General features: G+C 35.3%; 1 protein-coding gene across 1 annotated transcript in view; it reads right to left on the bottom strand.

The window, feature by feature from the left end:
- LOC136025927 (serine/threonine-protein kinase Tao-like) overlaps positions 1–25,241 on the bottom strand; it is a 71,830-nt gene that overhangs the window by 42,382 nt on the left and 4,207 nt on the right. The window contains exon 2 of the mRNA XM_065702008.1: positions 2,264–2,552. Coding sequence (XP_065558080.1) covers positions 2,264–2,552 — 289 coding nt within the window. The remainder of the gene's footprint in view (positions 1–2,263; positions 2,553–25,241) is intronic.

Below are 25,241 nucleotides of genomic sequence, written 5' to 3'. Positions count from 1 at the left end.
GTTATTAGACAAAATGGCATTGTATAAATACTAATTTTTAGAAAACAGTTTTTCTGATGAAAGTTAAGAGCGAAATTGAAAATTCAAATGAACAAATACAAAATATTTTCTAAAAACTTTTTTAAATAATACTGGCTGGTTAATAATACCCATATTTCAGCTATTTCATATATTTGGTTAATAATACATATACTTCAATACGGGTGTAGAACTAGCGTTTTACATGAAAGTAAGCTTTCTTGATTTTTCCAGAGAGTTGTAGTTGTACCGTAAAATTACTGGATTTTACGGGTGGTATAAGCAAACTTGATGAATTTTGCTTTTATTTTTTGCATATCCCTTAAGAACTTATCTGCTTCTAATCCTGTTTTGCGTCGTTTTTGTGTTATCAGTTTTGTGCTATTTTAATAAATTGTCCCCTCAAAAACTTAGCAATCTTGTTTCTTAAAAGGATACACTGCCTTAAAGAATTGTCCAATTTCGTCCATTGTAAAATTTAATTTATGTCGCCAAAATGTTGTAATTGATTTAGCGGTCTTACCATAGCTTGTATTAAACATGTATTTCATAAGAGAAATGAGTAAATGACAGTAAATTATAAGTCAACACCAATTTTACTGGACACCTTAGAAAACAATTTAATTTCTGGCGTTTTGTACTTGAGATAGAGATCTTCATTTTTAATATAACTTATATCATCAAAAAGTATGTATTTTGCTTTTTGATTAAATGGAGCAAATTTTTTTAAGTTTAGAAAAAGGGCAGTAATGTTATATTTTACCTGCTCGGAATACACTAAGAATAAGCACAAATGAATATATCATTTGAGAAATTAGGTCATTTTGTGAGTTTCCTGTGGTTCCACTGACAAGAAAAACGAAAAAATTCACTGTCTTTTCAGTCAAACCACAGACTTTCAACAGCTCTCGATGATTGCTACTCCCCTAGGAGACAAGGGACTGTATCCTCCAAATACAATTTTTCTTTTTAATGGTCAGGTGACAAAACAGGAAGACTGAGGTTTGAAAAATGATTTTAAGCTTCCGCATCCCCCAAAGGCAGTCCTTCTAGCTACCTGTCTATTCAAGTTTCTTTTATTCTAGTTTCACCATGTTTCCTTAGTCTAGAAAATCAATTGTTTAAAATTTCATTCAGTTCTTTCATCAGTCATTCTACCAATCACGCAGCTGTGTTGGCTTCAGTTGACCTAGTGATGCAGTGGATTGTCACCAGTAGTAAGAAATTTGTATTATCCTCAATGCCAGTCTGATTATTCTTGACAATAATAGTGGTGGCTTCCGGCTAGATTAGATACCTCATAGCACTCAATTCAGAATGTATACTACTCTTTTGTCATCCATCGTCAATGCTATTAGAGATAATTAAAGGAGGAGAGTTTCCTCCACTAAGCCCCTCCCTCAAAGATGTCAGAATCCCTCCCTCAAAGATGTCAAAAAAAAATTTTACCTGTTGACATGACATGTTTGAAGGGCTAAACACTTGGCCAAAAGCAAACCGCAAAGAAGAAAACAGAGTAAAGCTTAAAGGGAATCATTTTTATTACAGCCACAAAAGTCAAATACAACCTTTCGCCAAAAAAACGACCCGCCCTCCTGTCTGAGGTTTAGTTCATGTTCAAAAATGGATCCATCCAGTCTGAACATGAATCTTTTCAGGTTAAAATTTTAACATTTACTCCATATTCATTTATTTCATATTTATCCATATTTAATTTCATCATATTTGATAATGTCATATTTATTTCATATTTCATATTTATTTATTTTTTGTTGCTTCCTTTTATTTTGATTTTATCGGTTTGTGTAACCAACATCGTACTCAATAATATTTACTGTTTACTTCTTAAGAGAAATTTTGAAAAGCCAAAAAAGTGCAATTTTAATTTCTTTATAATTTCTTTTGCAGTATCTTCACCTCCTTATTCTCTCATAATAGTGTAGGTGTTAGAGTGAAATCGAATGAATGATGAATTATCAGCTCATTTAACTTTTTGTTAATTATTTTAATAAAAACAAAAGGCTTTAACTAATATCTAAGCCAAGAAGCTTTGTTATTTTGGAATATTAGGTTTGTGCAGGAAAGAAAACGTGCATAATATTTATTTTCATTTGACGCTTATATTTTTGACGCTTGTTTACAACAATATACAGTTGACGCTTGTTTGTGACATTATGTATTTGACGCTTGTTTTTGTATTACATTTATGTATTACTTTTGCAAAGAAAATACAAATGAGACATACCCATGCAGTACTTTCTTTTAAATAGCATCCTTTAAACTCAACAGTGTGATGACTTCTCAACTGGTTCAAAAAACGAATTTCTTTTAATATGTCCTGCCATTTTTCCACACTCTGTTTTCCAATAAATGACATTTTCTTAATGGCCACAATTTCATTAGTGAATGAGTTTTTGGCATAATAGACTGCACCAAAGGATCCATGTCCAATTTCTCGTAAGTCATTGAATAGTCTTTCTGGATCATCTTGAGAGAATAATTCTGCTACTTCTGGATCTTTTAAACTGCCAGGCCTAAGTGAAAACAAAAATTAAAATCAATTACACAAATAATAAACTTGTAAAACTAATTTCAGGACTGCTTTAAATACTTTAGACCCCACCACCTTTCTATTCATACAGAAACGAAATACAAATGTAGAAAAACAAGAGCAGAAAAAATTACAGGGAAAAAATATGAAAAAGAAGTTCTTATCTCTCAAATCACGCTCAACTCCAGTAAAGGTTAACTTGGATGTATAGTACACTGATATCACTTTCAACTGCGACCGTTTGTGATGACCGTACATAAATTACAAGAACATACTTATGAATTTGCTGTTGTCAAATTATGTACACCTTTTTTAGTTACAGTATGTTGTAGGTGGCATTTAAATGCGTTAATCAATACCATAATTTAACAGCACTGCTAACAGCTGAAAATTAACAACGAAATGTAATGTAGTGTGGAAAGAAGCATTGAACACTACCTGCGAAACCTTTTTTTTTTTTTGTTAGAGTGACATGTCTTTTTTATTAACTAAGAATGTATGTATATATATATATATATATATATATATATATATATATATATATATATATATATATATATATATATATATATATATATATATATATATATATATATACATATATATATATATATATATATATATATATATATATATATATATATATATATATATATATATATATATATATATATATATATATATATATATATATATATATATATATATATATATATATATATATATATATATATATATATATAATTCCACCATAGCCGGTCCCAAGTCCGGTTGCGAAAGGAAGAGGGTTGGGCGATAGGCTTGCTACCTGTCCCTGCAAAAAGAAATCAGCAACTGAATCGTCGACTTTAGCCTCGGATATGACTACTACTTCCCTAACAACCTCAGCATGCCCCCGGACCCGATTTTTGACAACAAAGCAACAACTGAAGCTCGGATTTTGGAATGTGAGAACGATGAGCCAGATCTCAAAAACTGAACAGATACTGAAAGAAGTGATACAGTACAATATAGACATAACAGTTATTAGTGAAACTAGATGGCTTGGTAGCGGGATGGAACCCCTACAAGATGGCTACGTCCTCGCATACAGCGGACATGAAAACAGACGCCAAGCAGGTGTGGGTGTACTGATGTCACCCGCAACTAGGCGAGCGATGTTAAAATGGACACTTGTAAACGAAAGAATTATTTACACACGATTTTGGTTAGCTCATGGAAAACTCTCAATCGTTGCCTGCTATGCACCAACTAACGAAGCGTATGAAATAGAGAAAGACAACTTTTATGAAACACTACAAAGTGTTGTTGCAGAAATTCCTAGACACGATATCATATGTGTCTTAGGTGATCTCAATGCGAAAGTAGGATCTTGTCACAATTACTGTTCTCAAGTCATGGGACAACATGGAATAGGTGATATGAACGAAAACGGAGCGCTACTTGTCGACTTCGCCCTGAACAACGACCTTGTCATATGGAGGTACATTGTTTACATTGTTTCAACACAAGACCATTCACAAATATACATGGACTTCACCAGATGGCCGCACGTGCAATCAAATTGATCACCTCCTCTTTTCACGCAAATGGCGGAAGAGTCTACTCGACGTGAGAGGCTACAGAGGCGCTGATATACAATCAGACCATAACCTCATGGTTGCTAAGATCCATCTAAAGTTAAAAGCGACACAGAAAAACAATAAACCGACAACACAAAAACCCTTCAACGTTGAGAAACTGAACGACAAGGAAACAGCACGAATGTTCCAATTAGAACTTTCAAATAGATTTGAAGCCCTGCAATCGGAATTAGAACCAAGGGCTGATGTCGAACGCATGTGGGAGAAACTTAAAACGACGTACAGAGAAGTTGCAGAGGAGAAATTAGGCTATAAGAAGAAAAAGAAAGAAAGATGGATTTCCGAACAAACCTGGAAACTAATGATGCAAAAAAATCAGCCAAACTTTCCATTCTGGCGGCCTCAGACGCATCTGAATTAATTGTTCTGCAAGTCTCATATAGAGAAATAGACAAACAAGTAAAGAAGAGTGCCCGGACCAACAAGAGGCAATTTATTGAACAGAAAGCAGCTTTGGCAGAAGAAGCAGCAAAGAAGGGAGATTCGAAAACAGTCTATAGATTAACCAATGAGATGATTGGAGTCAAACCTAACAGGACTAATCTAGTAAAGGACGGGAATGGAGCCCTTTTGACAGACCCTTTGATGATTGACGAGAGGTGGGCTACCCACTTCGAGAACCTACTAAATAGACCAAGAATAAATGACCAAGATCTAATTCCTGACACTCCATTTATGATTCTTAATGTATATGAAGAACCACCGTCTCCAGAAGAAATCATAGCCGCTGTCAGAAAGCTAAGGAACAGAAGAATGCCAGGAGTAGATGGCATTACATCTGAGATGCTGAAAACTTCAGTCCGCGACTGCATGACAGTTTGGGTTGAGCTACTAACTCAGATATGGAGTGAACAGAAAGTGCCCCGTGACTGGACGAAAGGAACCATTATTAGGCTCTTCAAAAAAGGCGATGCGCTTGTTTGTGGCAACTGGAGAGGTATTAACATAATGTCGATACCTAGTAAACTTTTGTCAATTATTATATTACAACACCTACAGCAGAAACTGGACCAATATCTTCTAATTTTCACACTGGGAATGCTGGTTGACGACTCAAAGGAATGGAATACAAACTATATCTTCTTTTCATTGACCTAGAAAAGGCCTTTGACTCGGTTGACCGAGAAATCTTATGGAAAATCCTCAAATACTAGGAAATACCCCCCAAGATAGTAGAACTGATTATCAACCTGTACAAAGAAACAGAATGCTGTGTTCGAACAGAAGACGGAGTTACAAGATACTTCAAAATCATGACTGGTGTCAAGCAAGGATGTGTATTATCGCCACTTTTATTTACAGTAGTTATGGACTACGTACTCAGACAGTCTACGGGCTATGGAGTAAACGTCAACAACAAACAACTTGCAGATCTTGACTTTACAGATGATATAGTACTACTAGAAGACGCCAAAGATCGATTACAGCTGCTATTTGATGAAATATCAGAAAAAGCCGTAGAGGTTGGATTGTCGATCAACGTTGATAAATCAAAAAGTATGTCCACATCTGGCTCCCCCCTAACTCTTCAATGCTCCGATAAATCTGTTGAACAGGTCCAAGAATTTAAATACTTAGGAAGCTGGATAGAAAATACTGGCGATGTAACATTTGAAATCAAGAGAAGGATTGGACAAGCATCAGGTGCCTTCAACAGACTAACACCAATTTGGAGAAGTAACAAATACTCACTTCGTTTAAAATTGCGCCTGTTCAACAGCAATGTGTTGTCTATATTGATGTACGCCAGTGAATGTTGGAAACTCAACCAACAACTTGAGAAACGTATCCTTGGGTTCAAAAACATTTGCCTTCGAAGGATCCTCAAAATCAGTTGGCATCAGAAAATTACCAATACGGAAATCCGGCTGAAAACAAACCAGCCCATAGTGACCGAAGTTTTGAAGAAACGAAGATGGACATATTTGGGTCACGTTCTACGCATGCCCGAAGACAGACTTCCCTCAAGAGTGTATCACTGGCAGCCTGAAGGAAGACGAAGACGAGGCGGACCAAAACACACACTGCAGAGGCAGTATGATTGGGACCTAAAAAAGGCAAAAATTTCCCTCACTCCACAATGGGAAGATATCACTGCAGCCGCACAGCTTTGTGATGAATGTAGAGACTTTGTCGACGCCCTATGCACCACCGATGGCTCAGGAGGATCTAAGGTCTAAGGTAATATATATATATATATATATATATATATATATATATATATATATATATATATATATATATATATATATATATATATATATATATATATATATATATATATATATATATATATATATATATATATATATATATATATGTAATTTTACTCGAAGTCTGTTATGTTTTTTCCTGAAAGCTGGCATTCTGACATTCCTGACCACAAAAAAATGATCTAGATAGGTCACAACTTTCAGAAAGAATTTGTTATTTTTGTGCCCAGAGTGGTCGCATCAAACCTAAGGTGATACAAGAACATCTCGCAGAAGTTCATATTAATCTGCCATATGCCCTCAGCGTAAACAAGAAAAACTAACGTTGAAGAATCAAAAACAAAAGAGAAGCAGACAAAACAAACAAGAAATTTCTATATGATCATTTCTACAAAATGATTTTCTTTGCGCTGAGACTGATTTTTCAAAAGTGTTGGAAAAGGTTTCAGGATATCTCACAATAGAAAATGTTGGATATATAAGGCAGGTCCTAAGATACTTTCTTTGTTTTCTGCTTATTCCTCAAATTGAGGGCAACAAGTAACTATTAGGGAATTTGTTGTGTCTGTTGAGTTGGTAAATACCAGCAAGTTTCAAGGGAGTCTCCCTGGACCATTTATCTTTACATTTCATAAACAATCTTATCCTGGGTAGACATGAGCTCCAAAATTAAGGTTTTTGCAGACAAATCAATGTTATTTGCAGTAAGCCTTGTCTTAGCCCAGAAAATGGGCAGTTTCGAAAAAAATGGAAAGCAAAGTTGGCTTGTGAGATACAACTCCTACTAACAACTCACTGCAGCACCAAGCTGGATGGGACCAACGCAGCAAGATGCAGTCCTCCTCCATCCCAATCTATTCAATGCCTCCCTTCTTCCATCCTCCCATGAAGTGCCCAATTTTCCTCAAATTTTTCATTACAACATCCTCCCATCCTAACCAGGAACGGCCTGTTTTTTTGCTTGGGCCTAGATGATTGACCTAAGGACAATCTTTAGCAATCAGTCATCCTGGTTCTGCAGAACGTGCCCTAGCCACCTCAACGTTTCCCTCGTGATAGTCCTAGAAAGCAGGATTGAACTACAGCTTTCATAGAGCTTAGTGTTTGGGATAAAGTCAGTCAGTCTGGTACCCAAAACTATCCATTTACAATTTCTCTAGAAAACATCTAGCAAATCTTACTTTGTCTTTTTTTTGGAGCACCCATGCTTCATAACCATACTTTACCACCGTCATTACTGTAGCTTTCAATTTTTTGATCTTGGTTTACAGACTTATCTTCATATTCTTCCAAAAACTTCCTTCAAATGTTACAAGAACGCCCTAAGCCTTGCCTATTCTACTTTTATATTTTTCACTGTATACACCATCTTTACTAATAGTACTACTTAGGCAAGTGAAGCTGTTCAATTGATTGATCTTCTTGTTACCCAACATCACCATTTCATCTTCACTTATTCCTAGCCATAGCAACTTAGCCTTCTTAACATTAATTTTCAAACCTTTTCTTACAGCTTGAACTTGCAAAACCTCTAAAATTTCACTCATTTTACTAACATCTTCATGCATTATGCTTGAAATCGTGAGAATAATCAAAGTCCAGGAGATTTTTAATTCCCCATTTCATTCTGTGTTCTCCCATTGCCTACTGTCTTCCTTAAGACAAAGACTATCAAAATGATTCATATAAATGGGGAGTGCTGGTATAGTACATAGCACTTAACACTCTAATGCATCTGCCTGGTATACCATACAAGGAGGAGACCTTTGCTAACACTCTTCTATCGGCTGAATCAAACACTTGCTCATAATCATTAAAACTGAGGACTAAAGGTGTTTGATGACTCAGGCATTTCTCAATTATAAATCTAAGAGGGAAAGTTTGGTCAACACATCCTCTTCCATTCCTAAAACAATGCTGTATTTCTCTTAAAACTCGACCTACATTATCTCTAAGTCTAAAAAGGATCATTATACTAAGTAATTTGCTACCTACACAAACCAGGCTAATGCCTCTATGATTATCATACTCACTCTTATCACATTTTTTATACAGGAGTTTAATAAGAGTTTCCGTAAGATTGCTAGGTACTTCCCCTTTTTAAATTGTATTCACAATATTCAGTGACCCATTTCTAAGCTCATAATTGCCATATTTAAGAAACTCATTTACCATACTATCAGCTCCTAGAGCCTTATTATTTTATAGTCCTTTTAGGACTGTCAGTAATTCTTCCTACCAAAATACATCTTCCCTCACATCCAATGTGTCACAAACCTTTTCTTTCTCCTCTATATCTTTTCCTGTAACTCTATCACAGTTTAGCATATTCTCAAAATATTCTGCCAATCTCTCTTTAGCTCGTTCCTTATCACGAATTATGGCCCCACTTCTGTTTCTAACTGGGAGAAGTCCAGATTGACTACCCTCTCTTAATATATTAACACACTCGTACACTGTTTTGCTACTATGTCATCTGGCTGCCAATTCTGTATCTTAGGCAATTTTATCCATGGCCTCCACTTCACACTTCCTTAGTTCATATTGTAGTGCTTTCTCGATTTCCTTTACATTTCTCTTATTTTAAAACTCAGGTAATTCTTTTACAGGTCCCTCCTCCTTTCTATTAATCATAAAGCATTTTCACTAATATTCCTAACAGCATTCCCAACTTTCTTCCCTAAGACACAATCAGCAACTTCACAAACGATTTTCCCAAAATTATTCCATCTATCTTCTACATTCTCAAATTTTAAGCTCTCATATTTAGCATTCAACTTGGGTAAGCCATATCTTACCAATGTGTTGCTCTGGAAGCAAAAACAGCACGAACAATCCAAGCAAAATCTAATCACTTCCACGTAAAATTATTATTCCCTCTAAATCTTGTTTGAAGTGCTTGTCTAATGGAGAAAAAAGCCTTGAGTTTTTTTATTAGTTCCATTGTTAAGTTGATTTTACCTTACCTTAATCCATTTGACAGCTTTAAGGTCCCATTTACCTGTTATTTTTGCCATTTTTCTTGATTGAATGTCAAAAACAAGTCGATCTGGAAGGAGGTCAGTCTTTGGAAGGCATAATACTCTCTTCACATCAAGTTTTCAGTTGTTCAGTGGAAATTGAAATCAAAACTTCTGTTGATAGCCAAAACTACACCGTGATTACAGTACATAAAAGGCCAGAAACAAACACAATAGCAACTTCAGAGTTCGTCATTGCATAAATAAAAATCAAAAAGGAAGAAGCCTTTCAATAGTCCTCCACAGCCTGCAAACCCTAGAGGCCAACACCTTACCATTCATAAAAGAATCTTGACAAAAATTTCAGTTTGTACTTGGCCAGAATCACTTCACAACAGGAACCAGTGGGCTTACTTAATAGCTTGCAGAAAACATCTTGTCATATATACAAACCAACACCTCCACCACAGTGCTTAGACCACAATCTTGCCCAGAGTTGAAAATTTGAAGGCTTTTAGATTTTAATACTAACAGTTTCTTCACTAATGTCCCAACATTCAGTCACTGCTGCTATGGGACAGCAAATTTGTTTATTCAAGACTTCAAGATTGTCCATTTTGTTGTTCAGTGAGTGGGCATTGCAGAGTAAAACATGTGGCAGTTGTGTCTTCATTGACAAGCACTCTAGTTTAAGAATTGGTGGGTTTGCAAGAACTCGAAAAAACACTGGGTTGTAAAGGGTCACTATACCATGGTTTTAGAATTGGGGAACTGTCATAAGATGGTTTACAGTTAACAAGGGTTATAGTCCTTGGTCTACTACTGCATTTATTACTAGATCTGTCATGAGATACAGACTGCAGAGTGGAAGCATTTATTTTGTTGTCCCCCTCTATTTCCTCACCATCTATGCTTAGTTCTGGGAACCAGGCCTTCAGAGTCCTCAGGTGGCTAGTAGCATGGTAACCACAGATAGATGATACAAGTAATTGTATACTTCGTTACCGCTAAGTAACTTGATTTTGTACTCTCCAATCAAGCATAAGAGTCCTTGTTATATCTAAGCACAAATCTGATCTAGAAGGACCTGAATTTTTACCCCCTATAGGCAAAAGTGGTCTTTATGTGTTAATATGAATATTCCATTAAGTCCTTAGTCAAAATCGTTTTACAAATATGCTAGAGGCAGGTATGATAAATTTAGGAAGTTTTAACATTCTATTGATATATGTTTGGTAAGTTTCACCATTGTTTCATGGATGTGAACACAGAGTTTCAATTTGTCCATAATGTAATAGTAGAGGGCTAAGAAAAGTTTATTCCAAGGCATAGTGTAAGAGAGGGTGATAAAAAACGTAGGAGCCTGCCAAAATCAGTCTTTGATACAATATCCATGAAAAATAAACTTTGACGACATTATCTATTGATTAAGGATGATAAATCCTAGTGTGCCTAAAAGAGAGCAAGAAATGTTGCAACAATCTCTCTACAATCACACACTGAATCAGTAGTCATCTATCATTGATTCCAGTAAAAGCTGCCCAAAGATATATTGAAAATATGTAAATAGGGACAATAACGATCAATTACCATCATCTATGATCTTCAGTGATCTGGTCACTGGTGAATCTGTTTATGGAGATAGGAGAGAGGCAGTTATTTTCAATGAAGCTTTGTCACATCCTTTTTAAATCCTGCTGCTCATGTGCAACCTAATTCCATAGCGGTAGCTCATTTACTGCAAAATAGGTTGTCATATGATGATTCAGATATTGCACCTGAACAAGTTGAAAAGATCATTTGGAATCTTTCCATTGATAAAGCCCCTGATATTGATGATGTTTCAAATGTTTCTGCATGAACTGGCTTCTTGCTTATCCAGTCCTCTTGTTTCTGTTTTTAACCTTTGTTTAGACTCTGGTAAATGCCCTGTTGCATGGAAAAAAGCAGTGATAGAACCTCTTCATAGGGATAAATTAAGGTCATAGTTCAGTAATAACTGCCCTATTTCAAACGCTTCATTTTTTTTTCTAGGATTATGGAAAAGGTGATTGTGATTGGGTCCAGATTTATTTTGAAAAAAAAAGCAAACTTCAGCATATACCAAAGCATGGTTTTTGGAAAAATAGGTCTTGTAATACTCAGTTAATGGAAGTATTCAATGATTTTCAAATGATGGCTGACTTAGGTTAAAAGTTTGATTGTGTTTATGTTGATTTTGTAAGGCATTTGATAAGGTTTCAATACCTCTACTGCTGAAAAAATGTCAAAAACATGGGATTGGATTGCAAACTATAGTTGGGATTACAATTTTCTTTGCAGATATGTCACAGAATGCTAGGATTGGCAAGGCATTATCCATCTAGTGTAGTGTTTTGAGCAGTCCCTTAGGGTAGTTGCTTGGGATCAGTTTTGTTTTGCATAGTTATAAAATGGTTTGCCATGGGTAATTCAACATAACAAAATCAAATCTGCATAACATGTTTGCAGATGATGTAATGCTTTTAGGCGAATATTCCCTAGCTGATGTTGCTCTTCTACAGGATGACTTAGATGCATTGGTTAACTGGTGTAATTAAATTCAATGTTTATCAATCAGGTAAAATACAATGTAGTGAATTATTTAGTGAATGCAGTAGCATACCAGTATTCCATTGATGATGTAGTGATATGGTCTGTTGATTCTGTTGGGACCTTGGTATTGTTTTTGATAATCAGTTGAGTCCTGATAAACAGGCATTAAAGGTATCACATAAAACACAGTTTTCTTAGTATCAAAAGAATGTTTAGAAAGTTTAACCTGAATAGTTTTGTTACGCTGTACAATACAATGACACAACCAGCAGCTGAATACTGCACATCTGTGTGGTATCCAACAAGAAAATCTGATTCACAGCTCATTGAAAAAGTGCAAAACAGGCATCAAAATTTGTTCCTTATTTGAAGTATTTGCCCTATGATTGTAGGCTAAGTTGTTTGGGCCTACCATCTCTGCAATACAGGAGGGATAGATTAGACCTAGTTAATACATTTCGAATTATTGATCGTGTTGATAATTCATCGTTTAGTGATTTCTTTCAGTTTAGCCATTATTTGCCCACACTACAGATCACATTAAAATTGCATCAGAAAAGGGTTTAAAGAAAGGTTGGGCAAAGTTTTTTTTGTAAATCAGTCCATTAAATCATGGAGCATGTTGTCTCAAGACATAACGTTACAGCTTTGGTTGAAATCTATTTTTATGAAGGGCAGTATATAGAGCCATTTTTTGTAAATCAGTCCATTAAACCATGGAACATGTTACCTGACCCTGTTGTCTCCAGACATAATGTTACAGCTATGGTTGGAACCTCTTTTTGTGAATGGCAGTATATAAAGCCATTTTTCGTAAATCAGTCCATTAAACCATGGAACATGTTACCAGACTATGTTGTCTCAAGACATAATGTTACAGCTTTGGATGGAACCTCTTTTTATGAAGGGCAGAAGGGCAGTGTATATATACAGCCATTTTCGTAAATCAGTCCATCAAATCATGGAATATGTTACCTGACCATGTTGTCTCAAGACATATGTCACAGCTTTGGTTGGAACCTCTTTTTATGAAGGGTAGTTTATAGAGCCATGATATTTATGGCTCTTGTATGATTTGTTTTACTCAATGCCCCTAAAACGCGTTTCTCGAATTTGCCTCTTGGTGTATTCTGCTGTATTTGCTTATTTTTTTTAATATATGGAGTTTATTTGTTATTGTGGTACAACTCAATACCCTGTATTTGCTGTATTTTTGTGATATATGGAGTTTATTTGTTATTGTGGTACAACTCAATACCCAGGGGTCCAATTCTTATTATAAATTCATTAAACTCTGTACTGCAATAACTAGAAGAAGTGAGATGAAAACGCAGATGGTGCTACAATTAAATGAGATGAAAAAGCCTTGTAATAGTGTCTTTTTGTAACAGAAGACCATGATTAGTTTACCAAAAGTAGCTACAAACACCAGCTTTCGTAATATTTATTCTTTCACTGCAGGACAAAGTCAAAATTTCCACAAACAAAGCTAAACTTCAGTGGTGCCCAACCAGCTATTAACAGTACTAGCAGCAACTTCTTTGTGTCAGAAGCTAACTATATCAACACAGCTCTGCAGCTAACAACTCTTGGAAACATGCAGGTGACAAAAGAAAAGTGGAAAGCTCATGAGCAAGAAAGAAAAATCGTAATATAAACATAAGAGAAGGTTATAAACAGTTGACAAGAAGGTTTGAGAAAAAATTGGCTAGGGATGCTATGGATAATCCTAGGTTGTTCTGGCATTATGCCTCTAAGAAATTTCACAGCAGACACACAGTCCCTGATATCCTGCACAATAGTCAACCAGTTACTGACCCTGAGCTGAAATTTTCAACCAACAATTCTAACTTGTTTTTCCCCCACCTCCTATATATGATGTATCACATAATATGGAAACTATTCTAATCATTGGTACAATAATTCTTAAGGAATTTATGTCCCTCAAAATGAATAGATCTGCTGGTCCAGACTGAACTTATCTTCATATCCACCATGAATGTTGAACAGACTTATGTCAACTCCTCTCCTTGCTATTCAAGTTATCATTAAATCTTTCCAGACTTCCTCTGGATTGGAAAATAGCCCATATCATTTCAATATTTAAGACAGGCAGAAAAGACCTTGCTGAAAATCATTGACCCATTAGCATGACATAAGCAATTGTTAAGGTTCTTGAAAGGTGATCAATTCTGTAGTTACTAGACATCTTGAAGCAAATAATGTCTTGCATAGCTCATAGCATGACTTTTGTTCTGGAAGATCTGTTGATACTAATCTCCTTGAATCATATAACCATATCACTAAGTTACTTGATACTGGCGTGCCTGCTGACATGATTCTGCTTGGCTAATAATGATATTTAAATAGGGTAGACTATGACTTGTGTCTAAATTAAAATGCTGAAAAACAAATGTTTCAAAAGTGTTTCAAGATTCTAGTCAGTCAAGCTTAACCATCTAAACCTATGTGTATCAAGTTCAAAATTAGAAGCCTATTGCCAATGTTTCAAAAGGTATATTTTAATAAAGATATATGTCCAAGTTCAGGTATTGTTTGAATGTTAGGGGTCTTTCCCTGTCCCAAGTTGTATGCACAATAAAATTTCTATGCACTGAATTTGCTGCTGTATTACTTCTTTGCCATTAAATCACTTGTTAAAATTATTTTTGAGAATTGTATAATGTTTCCTTCTTCACAGTTAGAATTCTATACAGATACAAACTTAGTATTTTAGCATTTAACTTTAGACAAAAGTTACCAACACAGAATTTTTTTTAGATTAGGCTCAAGTTTTGAATTCATTACAAGATTAACCACTATTGATTATCATTGCATATAAAATATTCAGCACTATTTATGATTAAAATATTCAAGTTGATCAAGTCAAACTTAGTTTTTTAGCATATAAATTTAGACAAAAGTTACCTGCACGGAATTTTTCAAGATTAGGCTTCAAAACACTTGCCATACATTAAATCTGTCCAAGATCTATTCAACCAGTGATCAGATACTTTGTTTTAATTTTATGACATTATACCCAAAGTTAAACTGCCCTTTCCATGATTAAGCTCATGCTTTAAATTTGTATCCAAGATTGGGCTCCTCTTGATTATCAGTGACTAAAAATATTTAGCAATATTTATAGATAAAATATTCAAGCTAATGATATCCTTACAAAGAATATTTCTACAAATCCGATGGTAAAACAACACCCTCTCTAGGTGGTATAACAGATATTTCATGGTGATTAATCTGCTGAAGTGGTGATTAGTTATCTGAGTAAGCTGCTCAGTACTATATTCTGTATTTTTGACCATTAGGGGAGTAGAAGGTAAAGTTTATTGGTATGCCTTTCATTACAGTAGAATGTTTTAAAATAGTTTCCAAAACTTGTCATGACTGCAGCTTCCAATATTCCAATCTTGGTTTGCATATTTATCTTCTTATCATTCCAAACTTGTTTCAACAAAAACACCCTAGGCCTTAGCAATTGTACTTTTAACATTTTTGCTACACCCTCCATTTTTACTGATAATACTACCAATATTTAGTCTTACAGAATTGGTTTTCTTAGCAGTAATATTCAAACCTAGTCTTGCACCTTGAACTTTCAAATATCTGAAAATCTAATCATCTAGCAAAAATCTTCATCTAGAATACTCAAATCATTGGCATAATCTAAGTCTAGGAGAGTTAGAGTCCCTCAAAATAATCTGTATAAATGGGAATAGAATGGAACTCTCCTTAACTTGTGATAAAATACACCTTGGCAGTCTTGTCACCTAATAAAATCCAAATCAATGGTTACCAGCTTTTTTCAAACTTGAGATCTCCAGTTTGCCACAGAGGATTGTGCTTATATGTAAGAGACAGACTAAAGGTTAGTCTCATTCATCTTAATTTTCTTAATACTGAGGAAATTGAGTCCCTTTGGATAAAATATACCTAGCCAAACTTCTCTGATTGTAGTGACTGTTGTATTTAGAAGTCCCCAGTGCTCCCTGAGTTTTGGACTCTTGAATCTAATTTGGCTGCTAAGCTATCACACATGATGTCCAGTTTTGCAAAATTATGATCTTGACCTTTTGGGGGAACTTTAATCTTCCTGAAATCCAACTGATTTATGGATCCGGTTTTTTTTTGGCAGGGATTATCCTTTACTGCCTGCCCACTTCAATAATTCCCTCTGTCAAACAGTATCTCAGCCAACTTATTTCAGAGAGGGTCAAGCTTCTAATGTTCTTGATCTGGTTATTCTCAGTATCCAAACCTTCTTATAAAGAATGACATATCCATGCCTGTTGGCAATTGTTGTAATTATGTTGGATTTATGTTTGCCTACTAAACAACAAAAATATGTCAATTGCAAACTATTCTCTAAAAAAAACTTGTCAATGTCAATTAAAAACAGCTTAATACTGATGATAACGATAAAAGTTGGTCTAATGTGAAAACTGAAATTTTACATGCTGAAAAGTATTGTACTAGAATTTTTTGGGCTAAATGGGCCAAAAGTTTAACTTTTTTAAACAATCAAACTAAGTAAGCTAACTGATAGAAAACATCAAGCATGGAACTGTTACAGAAAAAAATACCTAAGAAAATATTCAAATTTTCAAACTTTTTTTTAACCAGATAACCAACCTGATACAATAGTTCTAAAGGATTACATGTCCCTCAAAATGAATAAATCTGCTGGTCCAGACTGCATTCATCCATGTATCCTCCATGAATGTTGAACATTCTTGTATCAACCTCTTTCCTTGCTATTCAAATTATCATTAAATCTTTCCAGACTACCTTTGGATTAAAAAATAGTTTGCATCATTCCAAAATTTAAGAAAGGCAGAAAAGACTTTGCTAAAAATTACTGATCAATTAGCATAACCTAAACAATTGTTAGGGTTCTTGAAAGAATGATCAGTTCTGTGGTTATTACACATTTGAAGCAAACAATCTTTTGCACAGCTCACAGCATGACTTTTGTTTTGGAAGATCTGCTGAAATGATTCTGCTTGACTTTTCTATATCTTTGACAAAGCTTGACACAAGTGACATGTAATTAATTTACATACAGTCAAGCATGAAGAGAAGTCCCTGTCCTGGATTCTTGATTTTCTTTAATAATAATAATAATCTTTATTCTTTCCCTTTATCACAATGCAATAACATGGGTATTGTCAAACAAAAAAAAAGAAAATAGAAAAACGCAAAAAGACGCAACATAAAGAACACACATGATGAGCTATCACTTTGATTTGAGGATATTGTTGTTGTAGTGCTTCATGAAGTATGGAATGAAGGAGTTTAAAAATCTTGTTGTTGAGTGTGTAGGCAGGTATTCTAACAGTTCTTTTCCCTCTTTAAAAGTTGCCACCCTCGTCTTGTGTGCGTGAGTCACTGAAGTAAACTGAGGCAGGATATCTTGGTGCGTTGGGGACCTTGTCCTTTATGTGTGCACCTTGTCCAGCAAAGACCATGCTGTTCTATAAAATGTTCTTGGGCTTCTTGTTCAATGGACTGATGCTTGGCTTCTTAAATTTAATACTGCCAAGTGTCATGTCATTCTCTTTGGCAAAATGAACCCTTATCACTTATATTAATTCTCACACCACCTGCTCTCCTCTGTAATACTGAGCAAGATGTTGGAGTCACTATTGATAGTGAATTAAAATTCAGCACTTATGCTAAGAAGTCTGCTACAAGTGCTAGCTCAACTATGGGGCTGATTAAGCATGCTCTTTACAGGAACTTTCTTACCCTGCAAGGCAAGCAACATAGTAACTCTCAACATGTGCATTCAGGAGAAATAAAGGTGATGACATTTTAGCCTATAAGTTAATGAGGACTAATAATGAGGTCCTAACTCAAGAACTAGAGGCCGTCACTTGAAATTTGTCAAGCAGTCTACCCTATCCAGAGTCTGCATTCAATTCTTTTCCTCAGGAATTGTCAACAGTTGGAATAAATTCCTCAAAGAAATTGTAACTGCTGAATCTTTGGACATTTTCAAACAAATGCTGGTTGCTGAGTGGTCCTCCAGGGAGGGTAAAATCACCCACTGATAAGTGTACTGCACCTGGTCACTAAAGAATTTTGAATATAATTTAAAACACCAACTCTGGAGCTCTACAAGGAGAAGTACTTAGATTTCTCTAAGCTTTAATTTAAGGTGGTGTAATACAAAACCAATTACTAACCTCACTTGGTAAATATTTTGCTTTTCATATAATCGGCTTAAAAATAAAGTGAATATAAAAATAAAATGAATAGTGAAAATAAAGTGAATACCACTAAATGAAATTTTTTAAGCTCTATTTGAATATATGATTGTTTCTCATTCAAATTCAAACTTAAGCCCTTATAACCATTGAAAATAATAATATCATTCTATGTCTTTTTGGATATGCCTAAAAATGGGTTATAACATTTGTTTCAAATGTACTATTTCATTGTAAATCCATTTTGTAAAAGTCGCATAATTTACAAACAATGGTTTGTCAAGATTAAGTTGAATAAAAAAATTCTTCTTCTTCTTATTCAGCAGACGGGCTTTTCAGTAGATACTATTTAGCCCTTTTCCTTTAGGCTCACTCTGTGAGATCGACAGAGCTATGGAGCTGGTTTGTCTTGTATGATTTGTATCTGCTCAGATTTCTTGAAGTATATCTTTTGATACCAGCAGTTGAATTATAAGAGAGTATATATTGATCTATGTGCTCTGCGGGAGAGTATGGTCAGCAAGACTCTTGGCTGTTAGTGGAATTTTGTGGTGTTTGAAGCATTCTACCATTTTACGTCGCAGGGTATACTGTGCAGACGTCAGCATATTACATTCAAATAGGCAGTGATCTATTGTTTCACTCTTAAGATTACATGACCTGCAAAGGGGGGACGAGGGAACTTCGCCACTTGAATTAGGAATCTGATATGAAAATGCCTGAAAATTTAGCCCATTTGAACCTGACCGAATCCTATGATAAATCTTGGAAAGGTGCTTACTTGGGAAAGGTGATGGGGTAGGATTCTTATTAATTATCAGTACCTCTGTAAATCTCCAGCGGTAAATATCTCTAATGGAGATTGGTCTCCCACTTGGCTGGTCAATATTTAAAGCATTTTTGGCTATTTCATCTGCCTTATGGTTACCTATTATACCTGAGTGGCTTGGAATATACTGTATATGAGTTAAAATACCTTTTGAAGCAAAAATATCAATAATCCTAAGACAAAGAAATGTGTCAATATCCATCTTAATTTGAGAAGCTGACGAACGAAGCTCTAGGCTTGACAAAGAATCAGAATATATTATAATATTTTTAATATTAACTTTCATATATTCATTAACCATGAGGAAATCTAGTGCCATGATTATGGCGTTTAGCTCGGCAGACATTACAGATGAATTATCTTGTAATCTCTCTCCTAAAGCGATATTATGGGTTGGGAAGAAAGCTCCGCTTGCCACTTTCTCATTCATTTTGGACCCATCTACAAAAATTTGGAAATAATTTTTATAAGCAACATTATTTAGTTCGGCAAATTTTTTCTGAATAAAAGAAATGGGGGTAAGTTCTTTGGTCCACTTTGAGAAGTCAGTCTTTATTATGGGGGTTGACCAACTCCAAGGGGGGGTTTGGGGGAATGTGGGTGCAATAGATTTTACTGGCACTGGGAACTTCTTCTGGATATTTGCATATTCATTTGCAACACCTCTAAACATAGATGGATTTCTTAACCAGTTATGCAGGGTATGAGAATCATTGGCTTCAATTTTTGTAAGGTACTTAATTAGTAGAAATCTTCTTCTTTCATTTATTGGTGATAGTCCACTCTCAGTAAGCAGAAACTTAGTTTTTGTTGGTTTCCTAACACCAAATATAAGACGAATTATATCATTTTGTGTCGTTTCGATTTTTTGCATGTGGGTCTTAGCACAAGCACCATACACTATGAGGCCATAATCAATATGGGGTCTTATATATGATTTATAAAATTGGATTAGTGTTTTCTCATTACAGCCCCAAGGTGTGGCTAGTAGCCTTTTAATTATTCTTGTTTTTCTATAGCACTTTTTTATTGTATTTGTGATGTGGAGGTGGAAATTTAGTTTTTGGTCAAGTATGAGCCCTAGGTAATTAATTTGATTGTCCTCTGGGATAAGTATTCCATTTAATGTTAGCCTAGCATCATAATGATTTCGCTTGGGGTGGAATTGGATAATTTTTGACTTTGTGGGTGCAGTAGGTAAAATGGTATTTGTATGAAGTGGATTCTTGAGTCCCCAAAGGTGTTTCATACAGCCCTCTTAAGTCTTTATAATCTTATTTGGTCAAGTCAAAAGTTCCCAGATGCCTGGAAGATTGCTCAGGTATTCCCAGCTTTAAAACCTTCTTATTCATCTAATGATCTCAAGTCTTACCGTCCTATATCAGTATTACCTTCCTTTAGTAAAGTTCTGGAAAGGCTTGTCTTATCAAGAATTGAGTGGTTTTCTGAAGTCAACAATCTCTTTCCTAGTGAACAAACAGGTTTCAGAAAAGGACATAGCTCTTTAGATAACATTACCCGGCTAGAAATTGATGTTTGTAACTCCCTTAAAAAAAGACATGTCACAATGGCTGTTCTGTTTGACTGGTCGAATGCCTATGGAAATGTAGTCCACAATAAATTATTGGAAATCCTAATAAATCTTGACTTCCCGTATCCTTTTATAAGTTTTATAAAGTCTTTTCTAACTGATAGATATTTTTACGTTCAAGTAAATCAGTCTAGAAGTGAGCAATGCCCCATTACGAGAGGACTTCCTCAAGGTGCAATATTGAGTCCTCTTCTATTCAACTTGTATGTTTCTGAATTTCAAGTATCTCATGCATCATTTGGCCTTTATGCAGATGATTTGATCATTTGGAAGTCAGGAAGGGATATTAGCCTTCTTCAAAGCCTTATTCAACAGGATATAAGTCTAGTCCAGAGATTCTCTTTAGCATTTGGCTTCCCAATATCAATCAGTAAAACTAAAGCCATTATATTTACTAATGGTACTCTAGACCCTCCTAACCCACTGACAATTTTCTCAAGGGAGATCCCATATTGCAATTCAGTGAAGTTACTTGGTTTATTAATGGATTCTAAAATGCAGTGGCATGAACATATTAATTCTTTGAAATCTCTGATTATTCAGAGACTTTGTATTCTAAAAAGACTTGCTGGAAGTAAGTGGGGATGTCACCCAAAGATTATTTTGGATTTTTACAAATTATATATTCGTTCAAATATAGAATATGGGATTCAAATATTTTCAGCTCGTCCCCCATCCTCATTCAAAATCCTTGAATCTTTACAAAATTCTGCTATTCGAATAGCTTTGGGTGTGCATAAGCATACTCCTCTGTCAAAGTTAAGAACACTGTCGGGATTGGTGTCCCTAAGTGAAAGAGCATCTAGTCTAAGGATAAAGTATTTCTCGCAAATCCAGGCTTATGGAGCCAAGCATGCTGTATATGCACATACCTTTGCTGAGAAGTCAGCCTGTCCCAATGCCCATTCATCATGGAATCAGTTTCAACTGGAGGTCCCAAACTGGAATCAACATTCGCTTCATGCATATCCCTTTACTGAGTCCCCCCCATGGGAAATGAGTCCTCCAAGCTGTCAAGTAGAACTTATCTCTATTAGTAAAGATTTGATTCCTAATTATGAGATCCAGACTATTTTGGCTGAACACATCTCAAAGGCTTACCCCAACTATAGAAAAATATATACTGATGGATCCGTCCAGAGGGAAAGAGCTGGAGCAGGAGCATGTATCCCATCCCTGAATTTGAATATTTATTCTCCTCTCCCATTGGGATCTTCTATCTTGTCTGCTGAATTATGTGCCATCCGCCTGGCCTTGGATGCTCTCATAAATTATAACATTGAATCTGAAAATATACTCTGTCTCTCCGACTCTAAATCAGCATTACTACTGATCCAAAATATTAATAGAATTGCTAATGACAAAGATTTATATAATATTAGAAGACAGCTTCTTAATCTAAGGATCAAGGAAAATGAAGTTTATTTTCAACATGTTCCTAGTCATAAAGGTATAAAATATAATGATATGGCTGATTCTCTAGCAGCAAAGGCTTCCATGTTATCTCCTAGTCCTTCCTCTGACCTCAATTCACGAGATATTATCAGGCAAAGATCCAAAGTTAATCACAGTACATTAATGTTATCTCCATTTCATACAAGATTAAATACAGTGCTATATTACCGGCTGAAATCAGGTGCCCTACTTCTAAATAGCTTGTTATTTAATTGGAAGCTACATCATTCCCCTTTATGCCGAATCTGCTTTTCAACAGAGGAAACAATCCAGCATATTTTATTTGATTGCCAGGCTCAGAGTGAGGAGACTGTTGCTCTTAAGCGTTTCTGCTCCTTGGCTAAGATTCCAAATACTTATACAGCTATCCTGGATTCTAACCTGCCATGGGAAATTGATCGTAAGATATTTAAGGCAGCAATTGATACCTTAAAGAAGAGAAATATTGTTTAATAAGGATTAAAGCTTGAAGAAGTCAATTTTTAATGGGAGGCGATTTATCCATAGTTTTTGATTGTGCAGAAGAGAGCGGGAATGAGTAGGAAGAGCCGTATTGGTACCGGCCGGCCTAGTGCCTTAAACTGCTGGGGACAGGTAGCTCAGGTGCTTGCACTTCCCACAATCAATAACAGTGTATTATTGTTCATAATCGTATATATCCATTGTTTGCAGACTGGAGGAGAATAGCGCTTCCAGTAGCTAGTTTTTCTGAAGAAGAAGTCAAAGAGGTGAAAGGACTTGTTGTTAGTCCATATACCTCCCTACAATTTTTGGAACTGGAACTGGAAATGGACTTTTGGGAGAACTTTTCAAATTGGAAAAGTGCATTTTGCAACTTTGAATGCGTAATCTCAAAGGTATTGCCAGTTGCCCATAATACCAGATCGTCAGCGTACTGTAGATTGGTATGTGGGAGGTTCATGTCCCACAGAAAAAGTGAAAATAGGAGGCAGCTCAGGACTGCACCCTGTGGAAGGCCTTTGGTTATTGAAGTTTTGGGTGAAGAGGCTGAACCTACACAAACAATGAAACTTCGGTTTTCTATAAAGGATTTTATGAAGGATACAAGTTTGGGGGGTAGTCCAAGGTTTGTAAGTTTAACTAATAGAATCTGGTGGTCAACATTATCATAAGCTCCTTCAAAATCTAGGAATGCAGCAGTTAAGACATTATTTTTTGATAGGGATTCATTTATTGCATTTGTTAACACTATGAAAGCATCTGTTGATGAGTGGTGTTTCCTGAAGCCAGTTTGAGTATGAGGTATCAGATTATTCTTCTCAACAAACCAAAGCAGCCGATGGTAAATCATTTTCTCCATTAATTTTCCCAGCACTGGGGTAATCATTATGGGTCTATATGACTGAGGGTCATGTTTAGGTTTATTTTTCTTTAAAATTGGTATGAGAGATGAACATTTCCAGATATTAGGGAATATGGATGTAGCCCATGCATGGTTATAGCAATTTAGGAGCTCCTGTTTGTACAAAGGGGAAAGATTCTTTATCCATATAGGGTGTATATTATCATAGCTACTTGTAGCATTGGCCTTGATATGCTGAATTGCATTATTCAATTCATGTATCGAGAAGGGATGGTTTATATATTCTGAACCTGGTCGGGGCTGGTAAATAGGATTTGTCATGATTTGTGTGGTGATATTTTGGTTTTTTGATGTTAGCTTTTTTGAGAAAAGGGAGGCAAATAATTTTGCCTTATCAGTGTTGTTATCATAGTGGGAATTCTCATGTATTAGTTCATACATAAGAGGGTTGGAGGATGTTTTTTTCCCACAGATTTTGCTTATAAGTCTATGTATTCTTGGCTCAGATGTTTCTCTGGAAAGATTATTTGCAAAATTATTCCAATAATTATATTTGGCATTAGTTATTGTTCTCTTGAGGTTAGCCTCTGCTTGTAATTTACTTAAATATGTGTCAGGGGATGGTTTTCTTAGGTATGCTCTCCTAGTTGCATTTTTTATTCTCCACATAATTTGGCAATCTTTTGTCCACCATGCTTTAGGGGTGTGTTTAGGGATGGTTTTCCTAGGTGAAGTTCTGGGGATAGCTTGATTAGCTGCATTTGTTAATATTGATGTCATAGCTTCAGCACACGTGTCAGCAGTTACAACTGAGGTATGAGATTTCTGGGTTAAACTTAGGACTTCTTCATTAAGCTTATTTCTAAACATGGTCCAATTTGCTTTGGTGTTGACATATTTAGGGATAGTGGGAGAATGTTAGCTGGTTCATTTAAAGAGGAAACTATTGCAAAATGGTCAGTGCATAGATTTTCAATTTTCTTAATATAAATTTTATTTAGTATATTTATTGAAACAATTTGTAGGTCAATAGTTGAAAATTTACCACTTTTGGGGTTAAAATATGTATTTAGATTAGGAGGGGTAGCAATTGCTAAATCGGCATTATTTGAAATCAATCTTTCAATGAGCTTACCAGCTTTATTTGCTGGCTTATCCCCCCACAGAAGACTGTGGGCATTAAAATCCCCGCAGATGATTATGTTTTTTAGCATATTAGAATTAGTAATATAAGTGAAAAAATCCATGGCATCTGTAGTCTGGCCATTGGGGTTATAAAGACTTAATATGTATGTTTTTGTATTATTTATCCAAACATTGATGCCAATAACATCAACATCATTTGAAAAATCTGGGAAATTAATACCGCAAAATTTAATATTATTATTTAAAATTATAGCTACGCCACCTCCTTTTCTCTGAGAAGACCTATCCTTTCTCAGGATAGTATATCCTGGAAACTTTCTTTGTTGGTTATTAGTCAAATGGGTTTCTTTGAAGGCAAGCAATATCAATGGAATTTTTATTCATAAAAGATAAAAGTTCATTTAACTTATTTTCTGAAAGTGATCTTACATTCCACTGAAGTATTGAAATATGCTGCTTTGTTGTTTTAATTTTCATTTTGCTGTGTATCAATCTTTAGCTTTGCTAGGAGCAGAGCAAGATCTTTTTTTGCTTGGATATGCATGTGATTGGGTAGGTACAACTTTGCCAATTCGCTTATTATTTTTGCTTTTTGTGGTTGTTTTAGGTTCATTGACTGTACTGCATTAGAATTTAGTATAAATAGGCACATGTTAGGTGTTAATTCATTTGGATATTCATCTGGCTTTTTGTTGATAATTTGATTAATACCC

This window comes from Artemia franciscana, chromosome 4 (genome assembly GCF_032884065.1).
Source record: "Artemia franciscana chromosome 4, ASM3288406v1, whole genome shotgun sequence".
Taxonomy (NCBI): domain Eukaryota; kingdom Metazoa; phylum Arthropoda; class Branchiopoda; order Anostraca; family Artemiidae; genus Artemia; species Artemia franciscana.
This window is presented reverse-complemented; position numbering and strand designations above follow the sequence as displayed.